General features: G+C 52.8%; 8 protein-coding genes across 8 annotated transcripts; 5 read left to right on the top strand and 3 right to left on the bottom strand.

The window, feature by feature from the left end:
* Positions 1-174: 174 nt before the first annotated feature.
* BO70DRAFT_400397 (fungal specific transcription factor domain-containing protein) lies at positions 175-2,327 on the top strand (the record flags this gene model as incomplete). The annotated part of the gene is made up of 5 exons (XM_025546921.1): positions 175-296; positions 358-1,067; positions 1,199-1,529; positions 1,582-1,816; positions 1,923-2,327. The coding sequence occupies 5 exons, from the start codon at positions 175-177 to the stop codon at positions 2,325-2,327; spliced, it is 1,803 nt and encodes a 600-aa protein (XP_025395289.1).
* Positions 2,328-2,446: 119 nt separating this feature from the next.
* Positions 2,447-4,814, top strand: BO70DRAFT_345048 (Zn(II)2Cys6 transcription factor domain-containing protein). The gene is made up of 6 exons (XM_025541483.1): positions 2,447-2,951; positions 3,019-3,446; positions 3,501-4,194; positions 4,244-4,353; positions 4,405-4,504; positions 4,564-4,814. Exons 1-6 carry the CDS (start codon positions 2,720-2,722, stop codon positions 4,722-4,724), a joined length of 1,725 nt encoding a protein of 574 aa, XP_025395288.1. The 5' UTR covers positions 2,447-2,719; the 3' UTR covers positions 4,725-4,814.
* A 299-nt stretch (positions 4,815-5,113) lies between these two features.
* Positions 5,114-6,466, top strand: BO70DRAFT_272771 (HET domain-containing protein; the record flags this gene model as incomplete). The annotated part of the gene is made up of 1 exon (XM_025538969.1): positions 5,114-6,466. A coding segment is annotated over one exon (1,353 nt), but the record flags the coding sequence as incomplete, so codon positions are not given.
* Positions 6,467-6,753: 287 nt separating this feature from the next.
* On the bottom strand, positions 6,754-8,799 carry BO70DRAFT_382813 (MDR family NADP-dependent oxidoreductase; the record flags this gene model as incomplete). The annotated part of the gene is made up of 7 exons (XM_025545554.1): positions 6,754-7,430; positions 7,479-7,536; positions 7,591-7,666; positions 7,738-7,876; positions 7,954-8,624; positions 8,718-8,757; positions 8,794-8,799. 7 exons carry the CDS (start codon positions 8,797-8,799, stop codon positions 7,200-7,202), a joined length of 1,221 nt encoding a protein of 406 aa, XP_025395286.1. The 3' UTR covers positions 6,754-7,199.
* A 2,242-nt stretch (positions 8,800-11,041) lies between these two features.
* On the top strand, positions 11,042-12,500 carry BO70DRAFT_366143 (DUF3431 domain-containing protein). Its single transcript, XM_025544259.1, has 4 exons — positions 11,042-11,383; positions 11,445-11,589; positions 11,654-12,235; positions 12,290-12,500. Exons 1-4 carry the CDS (start codon positions 11,257-11,259, stop codon positions 12,390-12,392), a joined length of 957 nt encoding a protein of 318 aa, XP_025395285.1. The 5' UTR covers positions 11,042-11,256; the 3' UTR covers positions 12,393-12,500.
* Positions 12,501-12,547: 47 nt separating this feature from the next.
* Positions 12,548-14,101, bottom strand: BO70DRAFT_366142 (putative GPI-anchored cell wall protein Pst1). Its single transcript, XM_025544258.1, has 3 exons — positions 13,964-14,101; positions 13,538-13,910; positions 12,548-13,409 (listed from the first exon to the last, which is right to left on the bottom strand). The coding sequence occupies exons 1-3, from the start codon at positions 14,049-14,051 to the stop codon at positions 12,647-12,649; spliced, it is 1,224 nt and encodes a 407-aa protein (XP_025395284.1). The 5' UTR covers positions 14,052-14,101; the 3' UTR covers positions 12,548-12,646.
* Positions 14,102-16,900: 2,799 nt separating this feature from the next.
* On the bottom strand, positions 16,901-19,157 carry BO70DRAFT_374422 (Hsp70 family protein; the record flags this gene model as incomplete). The annotated part of the gene is made up of 11 exons (XM_025544967.1): positions 16,901-17,097; positions 17,154-17,292; positions 17,348-17,534; positions 17,661-17,758; positions 17,807-17,906; positions 17,955-18,210; positions 18,259-18,325; positions 18,372-18,416; positions 18,463-18,908; positions 18,964-19,034; positions 19,093-19,157. The coding sequence occupies 11 exons, from the start codon at positions 19,155-19,157 to the stop codon at positions 16,901-16,903; spliced, it is 1,671 nt and encodes a 556-aa protein (XP_025395283.1).
* A 424-nt stretch (positions 19,158-19,581) lies between these two features.
* BO70DRAFT_356180 (uncharacterized protein) lies at positions 19,582-20,746 on the top strand (the record flags this gene model as incomplete). Its single annotated transcript, XM_025541925.1, has 3 exons — positions 19,582-19,593; positions 19,752-20,253; positions 20,310-20,746. 3 exons carry the CDS (start codon positions 19,582-19,584, stop codon positions 20,744-20,746), a joined length of 951 nt encoding a protein of 316 aa, XP_025395282.1.
* Between the last annotated feature and the right edge of the window lie 575 nt (positions 20,747-21,321).

The raw sequence follows: 21,321 nt of genomic DNA, 5'->3' as shown, positions 1-21,321 counted from the left end.
TCGATCAGCATTACCGTCTGCATGGATTCCTCTTCCCCCCACCTGCTTCGTCGGAATGGCAGGCCCCAGTCGTGCGAGGCTTGCCGGAAGCTGAAATCCAAATGCGACCACGCACTGCCCAGATGCGGTCGCTGCGTGGACAAGAATACCATGTGCTTCTATGATCCTGCCCCAATGACCAGGAAGTTTCGACCCCTTCGGGGCAGTGCCGGCTATTCGGAGAAGGCCCGCGCCGATTACTCGGCCAAATCTAGGAAACAAACAAGGAAATCCAGCACAACAGGATCGCCAGCATCGTGAGTGACAGGATGCCCTACGTAGACTTGAGCCCCACAGATGAGCTTATGTATTCCATAGTGTGATGTCTCCTCAATCTTCAGACCGGACCTTGTTGCAAACCCAGCCGGTAGTCGTCAGTACTCTACCATTAGAAAATGCAGGCTTTCTCGGACCAACCAGTTACCGTTCCCTTCTGAGGGAGGGTGACTCGGGCACAGCAGACCCTTCTTTCACGGCCCATACCATTGAGCCAAGGCAACTAGACCTGGGGTTACAAGCTGTTGCATTTTTGGTTTCCGAAGCACCCCTTCTCGGCAATCTTGTCAAGTATACATATGACATCGGACGAACGCCTATCATCCCAGGGGTGCTTATGCTTCCTGCACTAGATTGCCTTTGGGAGATCCTTGGCGACTATGCGTCTGTGGAGGAGGCTTCACGTCTACGTACAGTTGTGCACATATTTGAAAATTCATACCATCCCATTCCGGTAAACGATGACATGAAAGCGGATGATATTTCTCAACTGATCAGCGGCAAGAATCTCAGGTGGGAGACAATTTCCATCGTACTCACCATATCTACCCTGGCCTTGATGTATATGCCTTCCCATGTTGTCTTGCAGGTTGATTCTCAAAAGCGGACTAAAGATGAACTTCTTGCCCAGATACTAGAAGTCACAGAAAAGCTATCAACGATTAGCAATGCGCTTCCGGCGGTAAATGAGTTGCTGGTCTGTTGGAAATACTACCAGATGGTGCTTGCATCTCAGAGATTTGGCGACTCGAGTATGCAATCATATGCGTATCAGCTGAGAGCTCATCTGACTTGCCAATAGGTCATCGGTTATATTCAGCCCTTGGGGAGGTCTCCTCTTGCATCTACGCTACAGGAATCCACTAAAACAATGCACCTGCAGGAAAGCATCCTGGATTCATCCACCAGTGGCGCCGGTTATGTTTCACCGGAGTCTACGCTATGGATAAGGCCATCGCCACCACTCTCGGCCGACCCCCCTTGATGAATCGGTATTATTGCGTATTGGAGCCACCATTAGACCTCGACTATGGTATTGACCCTCGACAATACGAGTCAAACCTTCAATTGATCGACTCAAACGGATGGAACACTGACATAAGATGGCGCCCTACCACTCTGTTTCGCCTTCGTTTTCTTCTTGCGACGGTCAGGGAGGAGATACTGGAGCTTCATTTGGGTGTCACAGGTAGTGACGCCGTGGGACGAGCAGAGTATGATCAATGACAGATTCCTGAGATAATCCTCAAACTTACGTACTTCCAGTGGTCTTCTGCACCGGCTGAGATCCATATGGGAAGCTTGTCCCAACCAAGTCAAGTATTCACCAGACATGTGGAGTGGACCCCACCGGTGCAACGACACACTTGTACTTCTTTCTGTCTACCTCGACTACCTCCACTCAACGTTTCTGCTTCATCGATTCACGGCCCAGGGAATGCCAGGAGGGAAGTCCCAAGCGCTTTGTCTTGTGGCCAAGAATATCCTGTCCACGATACTTGTAATCAACGAAGGAGCGTGAACGATTGAGGGAGGTCAGAAATGACCTTTCCAGTATTGTGTGCTATATCCGCAATCCCCTTATGGTTCGAACTAACAGACTTTAGTTCCTACCATATGGTCTCCCCAGCGCACAGCTTCTCTCCATGGAGTTGCTCCATCGTTCCACTTCCCTATCGATACCGACCACTCTACCATTTCCAAGAGCGGAGGTCATACGCGAGCTTACCCTGTTTGTGTCCTGTCTGAGCTGGGTCTCACGGCCTGGGAACTGCAACTTCGGGTACTGCAATCAGATAAAGGCCAAACTAACCCGGACTCTGGATCAGATACTGGATCCGTCCTTCGCTGCGCCCAGTTTGTACAACCATGAGGTTGATGCTGGACGTCCTGTGATCGAGGGTTTCGCGGAAGGATTGGATTCCGGGCTCAGCTTGAGCACCTTGCTTGACAGTGGCATAGAGAACCAGTGGAACTTTGGATTGGACCTTTTCTCCGGATCTGTCTTTTAGGGATTTCGGATTTTCAAAGCCAGCCTCATTATGAACAGGCCTGAGGCATGACAAGACTGAGGCACGGTGCACAGCACAACCCACTGAATCAGCACCATGCACCGTGCACAATGCGGGGAAGGCGCGCTAGTAGTCCCGGCGGGGAAGTGAGGGCCTTCCCCGCGTCGGGGGCCGATCAATAGCCGGCGAGCTGCCATTTCACCTCGCAGCCACTCGCCAGTCCTTCCTCCATCTTTCTTTCCTCCCCAGTCGTGCCATCTTACAGTCACATCAAGCCACCCTCCCCATTCACTCAGCTGGAGGAATCTCGCCAAACCGCCGATGTCCCTGTCCACTTCCTGTCTAGTCCCCGCAGCGCTGAACGCTCAGGGCCCTCCGCCCCACAGCCTGCCATGAGAATCGGAAAGGGCTGTGAGCGCTGTCGACTTCGTCATATCCGGTGCACCACTCGCACGGGGGCCTCTGCCTGCAATTCCTGTACCCGTCTGGGAAGGGCCTGTCGGTTGGATCCGCCTTTCCGGTTCAAGGCCGTTGACCATGTGTACCACAAAAGTAACGGCATTGCGTCCAAGTTCGAACTAGCTTGGGATCCTCGGCAGACATGGGTGGAATTCCCCCAATGTTGTACGTGATGACACTTGGTCCCTTAAGATGTGTGATTGGGCTTGCCAGAGCTAATGATGATCAACAGTAACGTTTGTGCAGGAACAGTCCGATGATTCGGAAGCGGACGCCACCGACGCCCAACCAGATACGCAGGATAAGCAGCAACACTCTTTCGGGGAGACCTCGCAATATATTCCAGGCGAATGCTCGCCGCTCCCACACTTGCCCTTTTCTGGACTTTTCCATTCCCATGATGAAAACATCCGACCTCTCCAGGAGACCCGTGACGTCCCCGTGGGGACCGTTGTTCCTGGCGGTCACGCAGTTGCCCCATCTCCTTCGGTCTTATCCCCTTCTTTTATAAGTGGCGTGTCTCCTTTAGGATCTGTCAGCGCTTGGGCGGAATCGAGCCCACCGCTGAGCTCACTAAGTCCCCGTCCAAGCAGCGCGCTGCCCATGACCTCTCGTGAGGCCCTTCTATTACGACTATTCGTACAAAAGATTGCGCCATGGGTAAGTACCCTGTCGTGGTGAAACCTTGCATAGCTAACAGTCTCGTTTCACAAGGCCGACATATGCGATCTTCGTTCCCATTTCACCACGGAGATCCCCCGCCGGGCCCTTCAAGTTCCTATGGTCTTGAAGGCAGTCCTCTCTCTCGCAGCCCGACATGATGCTATTATGGCTGACGCCAGTGACTTGGAAGCTTCGGAGTACCACGGCCAATGCTTGGAATTGTTAATTGCGGCCCTTGCGCTACCAGATGATACCTACGGCGACAACCTCCTCATAACCGTGGTCATCCTCCGCATTTACGAAGAGCTCGAATGTGCAACGGACGAGAAGTGTCACTGGGTCGGGTCGAATCGACTCCTTAATACAATGTCCAAGTCCGCCTCGTCAGGCGGTCTGGCCGAAGCAGTCAGCTGGCAGTTCCTTCGCCAGGCTATCTACGCATCAATGGTCCAGTATCAGCCAATGCAACTGGACTTGGGGAACTACGAGCGCTCTACGGTCTTCGCACGCCGGGACGATGCTTCCTATGCAAACGTCATTATCTTTCTTTGTGCAAGGATCATTCAGCTCTGTTGGAGATCACACTGCAGTGCTGTAGATGAGGGCGATTGGCAGGATCTATCCGATAGTGTGCATCAGTGGCACCGTGGTAGGCCGATCAGCTGGCAGCCACTTCAATATAAGGATCCAAAGCCGACAGAGAATAGGCCGTTTCCCGAGCTATGGATGATGTCGCCACCGGCGGGTATGTGATTTTCCGTCATTATTTTCTTTTGTCGTGCTAACAGCTGCAGTCGTTGGTCTCCAATACTACCATACCGCGCAGATCCTTCTTACATCGGCGAACAACCACTGGTCTACATTGAGTGACTACGAATTAGCTAGGCATAAGCGGATAGAAGAGGTCCGATCATTATCTCTGATTACCAGTTTCGCGTACTAACCGACCGCATAGAAAACAATATCATCGCACCTGGTTCACGTGATCGGCCTTTCCATGTCAAACGAAACGGTCGAAAATGCATACTTCATGGGTTGCCATTTATTACACCGATGTAAGTTATCCAGAACATTTCTCTCCCATCCTGCATGGCCGTTGATCTGACATAATTAGATGGATATTGTTTGCGACACCCGTCCGAACAACAAGGTTCATTAAACTTCCTGCATCGAGTGGAGAAGGTGATTGGATGGCGTACAGCATGGATGGTTCGGGAGCTCCAGGCGCAGTGGAAGGATCTGGCTGAATTGGATCGATGGCGGAGTTCTGCCTAGGGGTCAAGCGGCCAACATACTTTGGCTCTCCTTCAGCCCGGGGCCCTAATTATATCAAACGCCGGCGTCGTTGAGGACGCACAATGTTTTATGAGTCGGTCAGACATTGGAGAGCCAGCAATGTTCCATGAAGCTCTGTTGGCAGTGCTACTGGAGCATCCGTATTGGACAATTTACTCCATGCTTACAGGACTCTCCCCGCCGCCCGATTGCATGTCATAGAAGCAACCTAACCACTTCTGGCCACGCCAGTGTGACGTGTAACAGAAGACACGTCTTGGGTAGAGACTCTTCATCCTTCGGACATTCTTGACGGTCCTCGGCCATCCCCCTGAGAATACGATCGCTTGTCAAGTATCTCATATTCAATCCCTTCTGATAAGGCCATCATGGACCTCCAGTACCACCCACTTAAGCCTGAGGAACAAGAAATCCGACTTTTCACAATTTCCCCAGATTGGAAAATGGGATGCCCTATACAGGGATGTTTACAGACTGTCTCACTCAAGAGGGCCCCCAATTTCGAGGCGCTCTCCTACGTTTGGGGCGTTGACGATGCAACCGAGCCCATCACTGTTGATGGAACCACCTTTCGTGTGACACCGAACCTGAAGGAAGCACTGCATCTACTGCGGCACTCCTATCGGCAACGAGTGATGTGGATCGATTATATTTGCATCAATCAAAATGACCTAAAAGAGAAGAATAGTCAGGTGCCTTTAATGGGCTTGATCTACACAGAGGCCAATCGAGTTATCTCCGTCCTTGGGGGAGAGCCAAGCCTGGAGGTCACACGGGCTGTGACGTGGACAGAGAGATACATCCAGAGAAAGATCAACAAGAGGACCCTGTTTTGGTGGTTATTGGATATAAGGAGCCTGTTCTCTGAGCGGGCGAGGCAGCTGAAGTACAATGCCGAGGCCGACGCGTTTCTGGGCCATACTCAAATTCCTCGTATGCCATATTGGGGTCGGATGTGGACGTTCCAAGAGTACCACCTGCCTAAGCAGGAGCCAACTTGCATCTGTGGGTTCCTCTCCTTTCGATGCTCGATAATCGCAGATGAAGAAAAGCAACGACTCATGCACGCCCTGAAGGATGCACTACTAAGAACCATAACGAGTGACTCTTCTTCCGATCTCCTTCTAATCAAGAGGAACTTCGATGAAGATGCCCTGAAAGACAGCATGCAAGACTGCTGGGACATTTTATCAAGAGAAAGTCTAGAAAGCCCGCGGCTGGCGCACCTGCTTATGAAAACTTCCGATCGTCAGTGTGGCAACCCGCTCGACAAAATCTACGCTCTTTACGGGCTCGTCCCTTCTATCCAACAGATGTACCCACCCGACTACAAGAAGCCTCTTGCGCATGTCATTCTCGAAACGACCGGGTATATCATTGCCCATGAGTCGGTTAGATGCCTGTTTATGTATTATCCATCACGCGAAGATACGCTGTCGAATCGAGCACTTCCGTCATGGGTACCAGACTATAGCAAATCCCGCTCGGCCTCAGAAGTCCACAGGACATTCTCTCTGATAGACAGAGACGGATCTTTGAAGGCGTCCCCAGCAGAGTGCGAGATTCGGGTGTCTCCCGATCAACAACTACATCTCCGCGCTCGCGCCGTCGGAGCCTGCAAGTCTCTATTCCGATTTGATCAGAAGATGCGCGGGATGCTAGATCAGATACATAAAATATTCAAGATGACCGACGAGTCCTGGAGAGCATTTTGCGATCGGAGTGTCTCGCGAACACGATTCTTTGATGCATGTGTTTATCATCGAAATATACTCGGAATGCTTGATCGGCAAAAAGTCAATAAAACAGTCCACGATATTGCTGATTTTCTCGATAGTTACAAGGAAAGCCTAGCTTTTGAGAAGGAGGACGTGCCTCTCGGAGATCTACTCGCGATCACTCTTCACTTCATGAGCAATCAGACTGTTTTTCTGACTCAAAAATCTCCTTTCTGTTCTTTTGGGATGAGCCCGGTGCGCATCGAAGAAGAAGATCTTCTTGTCGTTCCTGGGGACGTGATATGGCCACTTGTACTGCGACGGGTCCCGGATGAGAGCGAGGACAACCGAGCACAGTATAAATTGGTCTGCAAGGTTTACCTTGATGGGCTGGTCACGGAGGAGGGAGAGGAGCGGAGTCCTTTCTGCACCTGGCTGGGACAGCAGCCGTTGGAAGAGTTCATCTTGGTCTAGGGAATACTCTAGGGGTTCAGACTTGGGGAAAGCATTTCAACTGATACCCTCAACCCCGATTCGCGACAATCTTGAATCGAACGGTGTCTTTGTCATAATGCACATTCGCATACGGCGCCTACCTTCACTACGACCCTGCTGCATACATGAACAAAGAATATATCCAGTCTTTCTTTTCCTTTGCTTACAAAAGTCTCTGCATCATTCCTTTCTATGTTTGTCAATTGCGGTTGAAACCATGTCACATCCCACGCTACCAGATTCAACCGACCAACTTCGTCGTCAATTTACCGGTGTTCGACCCATCGAATAGCTTCATCCAGACGTGGGGAATTTCCTCAAAGGTCGCCTCGACCACGGTCTCCGTGGCATCATCCACGATCAGCTTGCCGTCTTTGTATGCCTGGATCAGCTCTTCACGGGCCTCCTTGATGTGGTCATTATAGTCGAAGATGATGAAGCCCAGGACATTTATCCGGTTGATGATGACTTGCTGGGTGGGGGGTCAGCTCTGTTCAACAGCATAATAGAAAGGACGTACATAAAAGTTCTTCAATGCCACGGGATCATCATCTTTGTTGTAGTTGGCAATCGTGCCGCTGCATTCATGAGTTTCCATGCCGTCACGGACGATCAAAGAAGGGAGGACATACCAAGCAGCTATGCGACCATACCTCTTGACCCGCAGGAGCATCAGATCGAGGATCTCGCCGCCCACGTTGTCTGCCACTGTCAGCCTATTGGTTCATCTTGCCCCAGCCAAGCAGCAACGGCAACAGCCTCACACCAGGACCACATACCAAAATAGACATCCACGAACCCCTCCGTCTCCTTCCACAGCTCGTCCTGGAATCCCTCCTTCTTATAATTCAAACACACATCCGCCCCGAGCTTCTCCACCCAGCGACATTTGTCCTCCGTCCCGGCAATCCCAATGACCTACACGCACAACCATTAGCCACAGCCCTTCTCCCCAACTCCCCAGCACCGCAAAAGAAAGCAAAACAAGAACTCACCCTCCCAGCCCCCAACACCTTCTTCGCAATCTGCACCACCATCCCCCCAACCGCCCCCGCCGCCCCACTAACCACCAAACTCTCTCCCTGCTTCAACTTGGCCACCTCCCTCAACCCATACAACGCCGTCAACCCGGGATACCCAAAACTGCCCATAAAATGGGTCAGTCCGACGCCGGGCAAGGCCTCCGTATCCAACACCTCGCAATCCGCGATCTCGGCGATGCTATACTCGCTCCAACTTCCCCCGGCCAGGACGATGGTTCCGGGCGCCAGGGCGGCGGGGTCCCCAGATGAGAGCACCTGGGAGATGGTGTAGGTGCGCACGGGCGCGTGCAGGTCCATCGGCGGCACGTAGAGACGGGCAGGGTCGATCAGGGCGGACATCTGGCCCCGCTGGGCGGGGTCGTTGGATATGTAGAGGGTTTTGAGGAGGGTTTGGGTGGCCGTTAAGGCAGGGAGGGGGGTGGTGGTAGGTTTGAAGGTTGGTGGGGGTGAGTCCGGCGAGGGACCGGAGGTCAGAATGGGCGTGCTGGCTGGCTTGGAGTTGAGGATCCATTGGCGGGTGGATTGGGGGATGGGGGTGGAGGTGGTCATCTTGGTGGTTGTGGTTGTGGTTATAGCCACCGTGGTGATATCAGTAGGAGTAGGAGTAATAGCAGTAGTAGTTACTATTGACGACAATACCAATTCAGAAATAGAGACAACAACCAGGACACTCCGACAATTATATACCTCGAATCCCACACGCCCATCGGGCTTACCTACCTGATTCAGCCGCTCCACGCTTCCACTGTCCACATCCTAGTGAGAGAGAAGTATCTGATTTCTAAACAAGACCGTCATCTTGATTTGTAAGATCGCCGCACTACCGTCGGACGTCAGCTCATGCCAGCTCATGCATGTCGGCTGTCGGAGTTGTGCCGCTTAGCTGGGCTCAAAGAGGAAACTAGTTCATTGCTGACGATGCGGTCAATGGGTTTGGGGTTTGGGATTTGGTCATTGGTGGGGTGTGTGGATGGAGGATGCTTGTTTGGTGTTTGGTGGTGTTATTGGTTGGGGTGTGGGGAGGCGGGAGGATATAGTCGGTTGGGGTTCGATTTGGATTTGCCTGTAAGTGATCATGCATTCGTTTTTGTTAATGTGGGCAGCTCTTCTTCGGGTGCCTCTTTCCAAGTAACAGAGTACCACCACGGGTGCTGTATCTTGGGGCTGTATCTATTTCTGTCTTTTATATCCAGTTCCAGGAAATCCTGTTTCAGGAAGTGGGGTTAAAAATGCGGTGGTATGGGAAAACAGAAGTCAGGTCAAAAAAAGGCCAAATTGACTTCAAAACATGTTCTGCGATATTTCATGGTGCTTTTCAACATTCATCTCTCTATTCTCGAAAGTGGCATTGTTGGAGGCCAGTAATACTATGCCTTTTAATGTGGGTAGTAGTTAGTCACAGGGAAAAGGTTTACCGGTAATGCAGCCCAGCCTAAAGTATATATAAGTACTTTCGGATGCTAGAAATTTAGTTTAATATAGTACACACTTCAGTTCCCAGCGACGCAGTGATTGTCTACCCCCGATACCATTACCTGATATAGACCATAGCCCTATGTTTAAGGTGCGGCGTCAAATCTAATTCCGACGTGGCGGCTTATCCCTGGGGTGGCAGTGACACGGTGGCCGCCGGGATCGGTGCTGGTTTGGCAAGGGGGTTCTAAGGTAGTTAACTAACTACCATGAAGACGAGGATTACATGAGCAATGTCGATATATTCATAGGATTACTTGGTGATGGAATGGCCTCAGGCTGCTGCTATACACGGCACGGATGCCCCCGAAGTCCCATTTCTATTTGATGAGACCTGGAGATTAAATTGACAGCGATCCACCGGCCTGACGTCCCGATCTGGTGATGGGGCACGTGGCATCGATTGTTTCTATTCCGGTCGAGATCAATTAATTACGGAGACATCTGTCTGCTTGTATATCGCTATCCCAAGACCGCAGTGGACAGACGACCTGTCAGGATCTTCTGTACGTGCGCCTGTGTTGTTGCAGCAAGGGGCACACCGCGTTAGGGGCTAGCAGCATTGCACGTCCTGCAGCGCTTAACGCCCATCCAGACTGACATGAAAGACGCGCGAGCGACGGCAGAATTCGAATAAAGAATCGGAGTGGTCCAGGGGTAATCACATGTCCAGGGCATGCCATCTCCTTATCAAGCTCTCTCAGACGGTCAGACGGTCCACGACGGTCTGGCTCGATGGGATCTCCATTCGGGCAACGCCAACCCCGACGCGTCCTGCGTTGGACAACCGGGGCAGGAATTATCCAAACCGTGCGGCCGCGCGACAGCTGCTATATATTCATCCTGCGACGGAGCGCGTCCGCTGCAGGCAGCGCCATGGGACCAGGCGGCGGAAATTGACCCGTCAGGCTTCATTTGGTAATTGTTCGCAGGGTGACGTACTCTCGTGACGAGTGGCTTCTTGGCTCTGCAACTAGAGAGTAGGTAGAGTCGACCCTTTGGCCCAACTGGCTGAACGAGGAAGCCCCTGGATATGCCCGTGACGGCGACTCGTCCTGCCCTGGGCAGTGAGCAGTGAGCAGTGGTTACAGGGATGCGCATCCGGACGCGCCCGAATGCCAGCCAGCAGGAGGACGGCCGTTCGCGGGCAGGAGGAACCTGGAGTCCACCTCCAGATTCCAGATTCCTCTCCGGGCTCAAGGATCAATCTGCAAGTAACGTGGCCTAGATCCGAACGGGGAATGGTGGACGGGGCCAACCAGGGAGCGTCGGCCAATGAGGAGGGCAGCGCAGCCCCACCGGGGTTACACCCCAACCGAGATCCTCCCGATTTAATGATTTAATGGCCGTGGGAGCCACACTAGCCCGGATGCGGCTAGGGCGTTCGCCAGCTGCCCCTTACGTTGAGGCCATGGCGTCGCCCCGGGCCCACCAGTAGGATTGTCCATTGCCCACCGCCCACTGCCCACTGCCCACCGCCCACCGGGGCCCTCTGCCGTCTCTGGCAGTAGCAGTACGACTAGTCAGTGCCTGGCCATCCTCCATCCATTTCATTTCCCTTCCCGAGCCTCACCCGCCCTCTCTTCTGTTCAATTCCCCGATTCCCTGTTCTGCTCGACACTGCGCAGCATGGCGGATGACGCGACCTAACCTCCCTCCATCGTCTCCTCTTCCATTCTTCTGTTCATGTCTCGCTCGTGGTGACAGCTTCCTTCTTCTGCTCCCCCCTTTTCCGCCTTCCCCGCCGCCTCACCTCCGTCCACTCTGATCCTCGCCATCTCAATGTCCAAAAGGCGGCTGTTTCGCTGGCCAGCCCGCCGCGGCGCCGGCCTCGGCTGTCTGGCCCTGCTCCTCACCTCAATGGCCTCCTGGTATATGCTCGGGGGGTCCCCCGAGCAGCCCCAGCCTTGTATGTCCTCGCCAGCCTGGTCCGTGTCATGTCATCACACTGACCCAATCCAACACTCCAGTGGCCACCCCCATTCACGATGAGATCATGCTGCAACTGTCGGAAATCACCCAGACATACGCCAATTCGACCAGCGACATCGGCCTGGTCCTAGCCGCCACGCAATCCGAGGACCTCACATGGCTCCTCAACTACTGCCGAGACCAGTACGCAACAATGCCATTGTCCGCCCTTCAGCGCAACAATCAGAAGCTAATTTCCCTTCTCCAGCGGAACAATCCCTTTTGTCTACACCACCGACCTCGTCCCCACGCCGCACCTCCTCGTCCCGCGCACCATCCGCGGCCGCGAAGCCGCCGCCTACCTCTCCTTTGTCGTTGACTTCTACGACCAACTCCCCAAGTACACCATCTTCGTCCACTCCAACCTGGACCAGTGGCACAACGACCTCTTCGGCCCGCACACCGGGCCCGCCCTGCGCAATCTGCGCCTCGAGGCCGTCGACGCCCAGGGCTACGTTAACCTGCGCTGCGAGCACGACCCGGGCTGTCCCACCAGCGTGCACCCGTGGAGCCCGACGCAGATCGATATCGAGAAGGACGACATCCGCGCCTTCTTCCCCCAGGTGTACCAGACCCTGCTGGGGGTCCCGCCCGAGAAAGTCCCCGAGCATATCGGGAACGTGTGTTGCGGGCAGTTCGCCGTCAGTCGGCAGCGCATTTTGCGCCGGCCGCGCGAGGACTACGAGCGCATGTTGCGCTGGGCGAACGACACCGAGCTGACGGATAGTTTTGGCGTCGGCTGGGTGTATGAGAAGATCTGGCATATTATCTTTGGCATGGACGTGATATAGTGAGCCCCTCTCCCGGTTTCTTGATAAGCATTGGCGGATGCTAACAGTCACAGCTGTCCCCGCTACGAGCAATGCCGCTGCGATACGTACGGATGGTGCGGCCCGTTGGCGTCGGGCGAGACACTGCAGGCAGTGCGAGCGCCGAAATCATTATAATCTAATGGATGATTGTGAATGCATGATGTGTACTACTATCATGATTGGGGATATCGGTAGCATTGGTCTGGTTCGGTTCGGTTTTGGTTATTTATGATATGATTGCTCGATCTAATGTACAGTTAGATTTTTTTTTTTTTTTTCTATTTTTCTTTTTTGCTCTCTTAATGCTCGCGGTTCACATTCAGGTATATATGCCTGTCCGTACTAAACATTCCTAAGGTATCATCAATCGTGCAGGATCAGTCTGTTGGTTATTCATGGTTGATGGGTTGCTGGTGCGTGCCTCGCACCGGCCCGCCATCCAGCTCATACACCCGCTCGACGGGCGCAGCCGGCGCCTCATGCACGTCGCCGCTATCCAGCAACGGCACGTCCGTCTCGGAGGGTCTGCGTCGCGGAATGGGATGGAGGAACAACGACTGCCCGTCCGCATCCGCGTCCGTTGCGCGATCCGCCGCGCCGGGCAGCAGCGCCACCGGAACCGGCGGCGACGTCGACAACATCGACGTATCCATCGACGTATTCGCCTCTTCTGGCGGCGGCGGCGACAGCGGTTTCCGGGGAATATTCCCGGGGCTCGCCAGGTCGCTATTCCGATTCATCCTCGTCTTCTCGTCGCCCAGCACCATCTCTTCATCGTGATGTCCCACCCCGACAGCCGTATACTGATTCTTGTCCGTGGGGCCGTTGCGTCGTCGCTTCTGCTTCCGCATCTTGCGTACCCGCCACCACGCGAACAGGACGATCAGCATCACCACCACGATCACGGCGATCGCGATCCCGGCTTTCGCGCCCGCGCTGAGTCCGCTGCTGGAACCGTCACTGCAGGAGTATGAGCCTTGAAAGACGCTGTTGCTGTTGCTGTTGCTATTGCCGTGGTTGTGGTTGTGGTTGTTGTTGTCGTCGTCGTCGTCGTCGCCGCGCAAAGAATCCAAACTCGAACACCGGAACGATCCCCCGTGCGACTTGATGCTCGTTTGCCCTTTGACGGAGTCCAGGTCGGAGAAGGAGATTCTGTCGAGTCAGCCATCATCCTATGCAACGAACCACCCACCGAATCCATCCGTCCAACCCCCCAAAAACAACTCATCAAAAAAAAAAAAAAAAAAAAAAGAAAAAAAAGAAAAAAAATAAATACATACTCATCAAACGTCCCACTCAAAACCAACGCCCCATCCACCTCCTGCAACCCATCGAGGACCAAATCCTTCAGTTTCGCATTCCCCGAGATATCAATCTCCCCGCCCACAGTTTGCAAATCGGGCAGCGACAGGTTCCTCAGCGCGTCGTTGTCCTCTATGTAGATCTTGCCGTGCACGGTCTGCAGGTCCGACGCGGATAGGGTGTCCAGCGACGAGGTATCTTGGAGCACGAGCCCGCCGTTGAGGGTCTGGATGTTGGGGATGGAGATGGTTCCTGTTGCGGAGGGGGAGATGGTCAGGGTGCCGGAGAGGGTGCTGCACGATGAGAGGGCGTCGGCGTCGGATTGGCTGGTTATTGTGGTTGTGGAGGAGCCTGGGTTTCGCTTGATGAGTGGGTGGGAATGGGGATGGAGAGAGAGAACCCACAAGAGGAATTCGAACTCCCCGCGACAGGCCGAATCGCCACCGCCGCGAGGGAGAGGAAGAAGCCGGTGTAGTCGAGTGGGGGGATCATGACATTCGATCCGATTCGATTCAATTAATTCATTCGATGCGGGAAAGAGAAGAAAAAAAGGGGGAGACAAGAGAAGTGACGAGAAAAGTTCGCGAGATGGATTGGATGGTGGTGTGGCTATGCTTGCTTGCTATGTATGTTGGATGGACGATGGATCTAGATCATGCCATTAGGGTAGGTATCAATCAGTCAATCAAGAGAAGCTTGGATGATCATTGCTTTTCGCAACGTATCGGGTATCGTGTATCTATGTATAGGTAGATATGGATCGATAATCAGTAAGTAAGTGAGTGAGTGAGTGGCCATCAACTCGGTTTTTAAAGCCGAGAAGAGAACAGAACCGACAGCGGAGAACGGCAGAGGGTGGCGGAGCAGCAGCATTAGTAGGTGGTAGCAGTTAGTACGACCGGAATCATGCTGCAGGGTAGCTTGTCGCTAACTAGTTAGTTCCTGTTAGTCAGTTGGTTAGCAGGTGGCAGACTAACTATTTACTATCTCTTACATCATGGCAGACTAGATCAATAGGCACCAGGCAATCCATCCATCCATCCATCCATCGATCGGATGGGAGGGAGGGAATAGTTAGTTAGCTAGTTAACTAGTTGGATGCGGTGTTATCTCCGATGGGCTGGATACTCGGGGCTATCATTCTTTGCCCTATTTAACTATTCCATACTCTCCCTGTTGTAATCTACTCCGTTCCATAGGACTATGATCTATCCCCCCCCCCCCCCCCCCCCCCAACAGGGCAATCTACTCGAGATATTCCGATATTCCTATCTGAACATTAGGGCACTGCCATGAAAGAAAAAAAATGAAAATAAGATAGAAAACCCTGCCGAGTCACCGCATGGACGGACTAACTACTGTGTGAGGACTCCATCCGGACCCACAATAAACAAGAACACGCCCCCCCCCCCCAGCCAGCGACGGCAGGGCAGGGCAGGGCAGGGCAGGGCAGGGTATTGTACTGTGGTATCAGTGTGGTGTGGTGGACTGACCCGATTCTTCTGTCGGCCAGTCTACTAGTATCTAGTCTGTCTATCTATCTATCTATCTAGATGGATAACCCACCAACTCAACTCAATCTCTCCATCAGATCAAGATAACTACTAGTAGAGAGTAGAGAGTGGGTTTGATTCGCCCACCCCGGCTATTTATATCCCGCAACGGCACATCATCCAGGCACCAGGATTGTTACCGGGTGGAATTAGAGTGTGGGAGGAAAATAAAAGTAGAACAGAATAGGACAGGACAGGACAGGGACTGGACTGGAGTGGACTGGACCCCGCACAGCAGGCAGAGAGATTGATTTCATCATCAGTCAATCAGTCAGTCAGTCAGGGTTGCCGGCTCGGGTAGGTATCTCCGAGTTGTCTTTCTTCCGAGTGTCTGCTTTTTGGCTGGAGGTGCTGGGTTGGACCGGGGGGGGAGGTGGTTTGGAAGGTGTTTGCTTGACGGGTATCTTGTCTCTATTCAATGGCACAGTTGTGTGCGTTTTTTTTTGAATGTTGAGTTGAGTTGAGTTGAGGTGAGTTGAGAGGCTGGTCGGGTATGCGATCTGCCGCCGTGGTCGGGATCCATCCCCACAGCGTATGATTTCTGCAGGTAATCTTCTGACTCTTACTACTCACAATGCAGCGCAGGTGCTAAACCCTTACGTTTGGGTGATCAATTATACGACGAATGATGGCATACCTCGTAGTCTAATCGAGAAAAAGCAATACCGACTATTTCTCATCGTCATAATACTATATAAAAGACAGACTGAAAAACAACACCAAGCAGAGACACAAATGCAGCACAGGCGCGAGTCCCGTGTTCAAAGAACCAGGACAAGACTGCCGGCTGAGGAATTGAGATAACCAGTTGGCAATGTATTGCAGAGACCGCGGACAATCATAAAAAAGTATTTCAAAGTGCCACTTGGGGTGACTGTCTGTCTGGGGCCCATGGACCGGAGATGCGCCAATCTGACTTTGCCGGCAGTTGCGGATGATCCGGGCGATGATTCCGGCGGCGATCTGAGACTAGCCATGGAGGTCTCTCACGGGTGGAACTCATTCCAAGGACATCCAGCTGTGGACCTATCGGTGGAGGACTGACTGGCTTGTGTGGCATGTTCTGAATAGATGCAGTATAATCCCAAATATTGGACTCCAGGATCCATACACAGGATCCCCCGGAGAGAGAGAGTCCTGATAACTCATTCTCCTTTATTCGTGAATGACATCGAATAACTTTGCCAGTGGAAGGGTAAGACTGCGGCGTTGGTATAGCTTCCAGATATAAAGTACTGCTGAATAACAACACCAGATGATGTGCATCGTCGACCAGAGCGTGTCAAGAGACCTTTTAGTCGAGTGGTATTTCTTTTTATTTTCTGACAGATAGCCGGATATCCAAGAAAATACATTCTTTTCGGACTGGTCATGCTTAGGACTTCCTAGGAAGGGCTGAGAGGATGAAATGATAGGATTGGGGGATGATGAGAAGATAGAAGAGAGAAATAAATAGCCCCTCCAAGACAAAGAGCAGGTGAAGAGAGACAGTCGATTGAATAAAACAGGAAGTGGGTGCGTGCTCAGTTTCCAGCAATGTCTATGCCCTTTATACGCATGTCATACAAATCCCACAGCCGAGGGAGTTGCACCGCATTCCACAACCCAAGAAAACAAAAACTAAACCTCGTCATTGATATTGATCTGATCAGAACAGCCCCGAGCCGCGACCGCGAACAAGAATAACCTGTAGGCAAAGAAACAATAAATATAGCACCTGTCATAATACCCTGTCTCCCATAACTACCGAAAAACTCATCAATACGCAAGATTCACCGAAACAATAAATTAATACTTCGATCGGACACTCCCGTAGGACGCCCCGTTGAACTCCAGTTGGAACACCAAGGAGGCCGAAGTCGGAATCAAGACCAGAGTGAAGTTGATTTTGAAATACTCCACCCCTTTAGAGTTGCATTTTGACTCGAAGAGCTTGCGAGGGACTTTGGTGAGGTCGGCCTCCACAGTGCATAGCCGTATGATTTCTGTATGTGGTGAGTAAGAGATAGATGTGAGGTTGTGTTTATACCTCTAAACCTACTAGCGTTGTTCATTTCTGGGGCGCTGTCGTTATCGCAGAAGAGTAGGTCGATCTTGTTAATGAGTCCTTCTACATTCCCTTTTTCAATTGCATAATGAAATGGGAGTTTGATCGGATGGCTTTCGGAGAGGGCTGAGAACTAGGTCCGGCTGAGTCAAGACGATGAAGCCATACAATAGGTAATGGGAAAGTACCTTCGTGATAAACCATTTCATATGACCATAGGACTTATAATTCTCCTCAAGTCTATCCCAGATCATGTTGTCAGGGCTATCTTCGGATACAGTCTTTTCCAACGTCTGAGCATATTGAATCCCGTAGTTGCGGCGGGCAATGCGACTTTCTACCCGATTCCCATCAAGGCCTCGCTGAACCGCACCGCTAATTCCTCGTTAGCTGATGGAGTTACCTGAATGTCTTATCTTGTTGAGTTCTAACCTTACGACTGCTGACCATCTGCGTTGGTTTGGAGTTAGCCGTCGCATTTTTGGCGTGGCGAGTACTTACGCGTCAGGTGGCTGCATCACAGTCACCGTAGGATTCGCTTCCTTCAAGCGATGGAATAGGTACTCAGAAGCGCCAAAGCCTCCGACGAGGATAATTGCCTGCAAAACCTTAGCCTCTACCGTGTGTGTGCCAGGGAACAGCTCAACCTTGGGGCTCAGATTCTTCTTCTTTATGCCCTTGACCTGCTCGGCAACAAGTGATTCCACATCCCGAACAATGGGATCAAAGATACTCGCAGTATCCTCACTGTTTCCAGTCAGTTCGTTCTGAGACCGTCGATGCATGCTCACAGACCTAGATAGTTGGAAGAACCCATCTTCGATGGGAACGGACGGGTCATTCTGCGCTCCCGGAATGGGGATGAAATAGTCAACGTGTGCATAATCCTCGTCGTACTTTCCACAAAAGTTGGTTTTCACTTGACGTTGCCAGTAGGACATTGCGGCTTCCTTCGATTTCTCGGACAGAGCGGCGTAGTTATCACGGCCCATCCTTTCCTCGAGCATGCTCTCAAAGCGCTCATCCAACAGCATTGACCCGCAAATACGACCTAACCGGTCATCAGTCACAGCAACGCGTGCTAGCAGGCAGCTCATACCTGCTCCCTTGACGACCTCCGCAAGGAGGAGAGGCTCCAGCTTTGCGACTCGGTACGAGATGAGATCCTAGTCGAGTCAGCCAGTCCAGCTATGCTGCCACTTGATCACTCACCACCGTGCCGCCGCCAGCATCGCATACGATGATTACATGGTCTCCCTGCCAAGGTTAGACACTACTCGTCCGCGTGGTAGAAGCATCATACCGCAATCGAATTTGGCTGCATAGCACGAAGAGAATAAACAGCCGCAGCCTCTGGCTCGGCCACGAGAGAGACGTCCCTAGGGGGGATCCCTGCCTTCATCGCAGCTTGCAAGGTGTAGTCTTTGGCCTTGTCGGACCAAACGGCCGGGACGGTGAGAACAAAACGCATCTTCATGGCTGCTCTGGCTACTCCAAGACGTCGCTGGAGAATTTCTTCCATGTGCTTAATCAGGTGCCCCAGGTAGTCCGCTACCACGTCGACGGCATTTTTGTTATACTTGGCGAGCAGCTTCTTACAAGCCAAAGACGGGGTGTAAGTGGTCACCTGCTTCTTATCGAGTAGAAGCTTGACGCCTCTGAAGGCCTCTGCGAATGGCCCCACCTGGTACCCCCATCTGATGGTTTGAGTTCCGTAGGAGATGCTCGAGGGGGCTTTCACGGAATTCCCTTTACAGATAGATGTCAGTGGAGTTGTGCGTTGGCGCATCGGGATGTTTCTTACTGCTGCCTCCACCAGGCCAGGTGGACAAAACTTCAACATCGCCAATTGATCCCTCGAAGGCCCACGCGATCCTGAGCCTCGTGTCAATATCTTGCCCGAAGCAGCCTTCCATCGCGTGTAGGCACCTACCCGCTGAATGTGGTTCCAAAGTCCACGCCCACGACAATGGAGGGTCCGACCTGCGCTTGCGCCATGTTGCCGTGGTATACTCGGGGCGGTTTGACGTGGTGAAGACAAAGCTGAAGCTCGAGCTGAAGAAAGAAGTGGGGTTGCTCGAAAGTTACAAATGACGAGAGGATGACACTTGGTCTGGGGTACATTGCGTCACCTGACGGACTGAGTCGAGCTGAGATAAAAGCCCTTTCCTGCCGGTAGCTCCTTCTAGCCAGGGCTGCGCTTTCTGTACTATGGGGCTCTCCGAGGTGAAGGACTGGGTAATCCGGACGTTTTCAGACTTGGAAAATAAATTCAACAACTATCTGGATTCCTCGTCACCAACCCAGCAAGACAGCGACAGCATCTCAGACGACGAGCTGGTGGTATTGGAGATGGCTGGGACCTTGCGTGAGAGGTTGAAGGCCTCGAAACAGGTGCGTCCAACAGCCCCCCTCCCCCAACATGGCTGATCGAGTATGAAGGAGAACCGGTCTCTGCGGAAGGAAGTCGAACGGGCAGATCGGAAGCTCAACACAGCCACAGAGCATATCAAGCTGCAAGAGCGACTGCGGCTTCAAACCCGTCAGGAGCTGGATGAGCTCGATAGGCAACATGCTGTCAACACTGTGCAGATCCGAGACCTCGTGCGACAGCTATACCAGGCGCATGAAAAGCTGAAGGGACAGAAAGGGCTGAGTGAGCAGTACCTGGCAGACAAAGCAAATGCCGAGCAACAGAATCTCCTACTGCGCCAGGACCGCGAGGAGGCGTGGGAGGAGACCAGGGCTTACAAGGAAGAGCTCAACAAACTATACAATGAGCTGAATGCACTCCGGGGTGGACAGGCAAATTTAAGCGACGATCATATCGTCGATCGAATGCGCAGACTGAACCAGAACCTGGAAAAATGGGTGAAATCCCACTACCAAGATGTCAATGTCACCGAGTTGGCATCGTTGCTCGAGTCAGATAGTGGCGGGCCTCCGCTCAGCGCCTCGCAGCGACGCGCCGGCATCCAGTCCTACCTCGCCCATCTGATCAATGTCTATATCTTCAGTCCTTGCCACGTGGGACTAGCTGATGATCCATACGGACATTTCCTTTCCGACCTGGAAGGTGTTGTGCGACAGAAATGTAGGTACTCTTCGCACGCGGACGTGCTCTATTCGCGTACTAAACAACCACGATAGGTTCAGGGGCAGAGCTTCGCTCGTGGAAGGTGGCGAACAGCGTCGCAATAGTGGCAAAGACTGGAGACTTACGTGAGGGTCTCTTCACCGACATTGTCAACTTTGTGGAAGGCCAATTCGGCATCCCTCCCTCCGACAACGGCGCAGCCCGAAAGCGACAGCTGCGCGACTTGTTGGGGCGATGTGCGGATCTCAAGATTACTCTGGGCCAGCAGAAACAATGCCACGTCTTCTGCTGCAGTCAGATCGGAGCGGAATACGATCCACAGGCGATGACAGTCATGGGAGGCGGCGAGGGGCAGGCGGGGGAGAAGGTGAGGTGGTCTCTGTGGCCGGCAATCGTGAAGCTTAAGAGGGAAGGTGGCGATGTGCTCGAGCCGGAGCTGGTCTGGACCACCCCAATCATAACGCTGAACAAGCCGGAGGAGTCCGCGTAGTCTTGGACTGCCCCCCTCTATAGCAATCCAATCCCCCTGTTTGTTCCTAGACCTGTGATTGATAGGGCATCGACCTTATCAGCATGACTCCCGGACCGGCGGGATCCCAAAGGAGCTTCTGTCGGTAAAGTAACAGCGGTGGTGGTCCCAATGATATGACGATATTGCGTATCCTCTCCAAGCTGCTAGCCAGAGAAGGGAAGTGGGGGCCTCCCTTTATCCACCAGAATAATGCATCTGGCCAGATGCATAGAAGAACGAACACCCATTACCACCGGCACGGCAAGCGATACCCGCGCGCCCCATCGGCTATCGAAATATGCACCGATTCAGTTGCACAAGCGATCCCCATTCGACCCCGGTGGAGATCATTTGTACGAACAAGGCCGATCCAGCAAGCACAACGAGCATATCGCACCACGATGGATTCATTGAGCAGGAGCCCAGGACGGGATGGCAACACAGGGAGAAACTCCTATCCAGCCGATCGCCTGGAAATGGCGCTGTCCGGCTGCGAAGGTATATAACCGGGTAAGAAGCCTCGATGTGAACCTCTGAGCTTTCGATCAGATCAC

Source organism: Aspergillus heteromorphus (genome assembly GCF_003184545.1).
Source record: "Aspergillus heteromorphus CBS 117.55 chromosome Unknown BO70scaffold_36, whole genome shotgun sequence".
Classification (NCBI taxonomy): Eukaryota; Fungi; Ascomycota; class Eurotiomycetes; order Eurotiales; family Aspergillaceae; genus Aspergillus; species Aspergillus heteromorphus.
The sequence above is the reverse complement of the archived record's forward strand: the minus strand, read 5'-3'. Positions and strand labels throughout refer to the sequence as shown.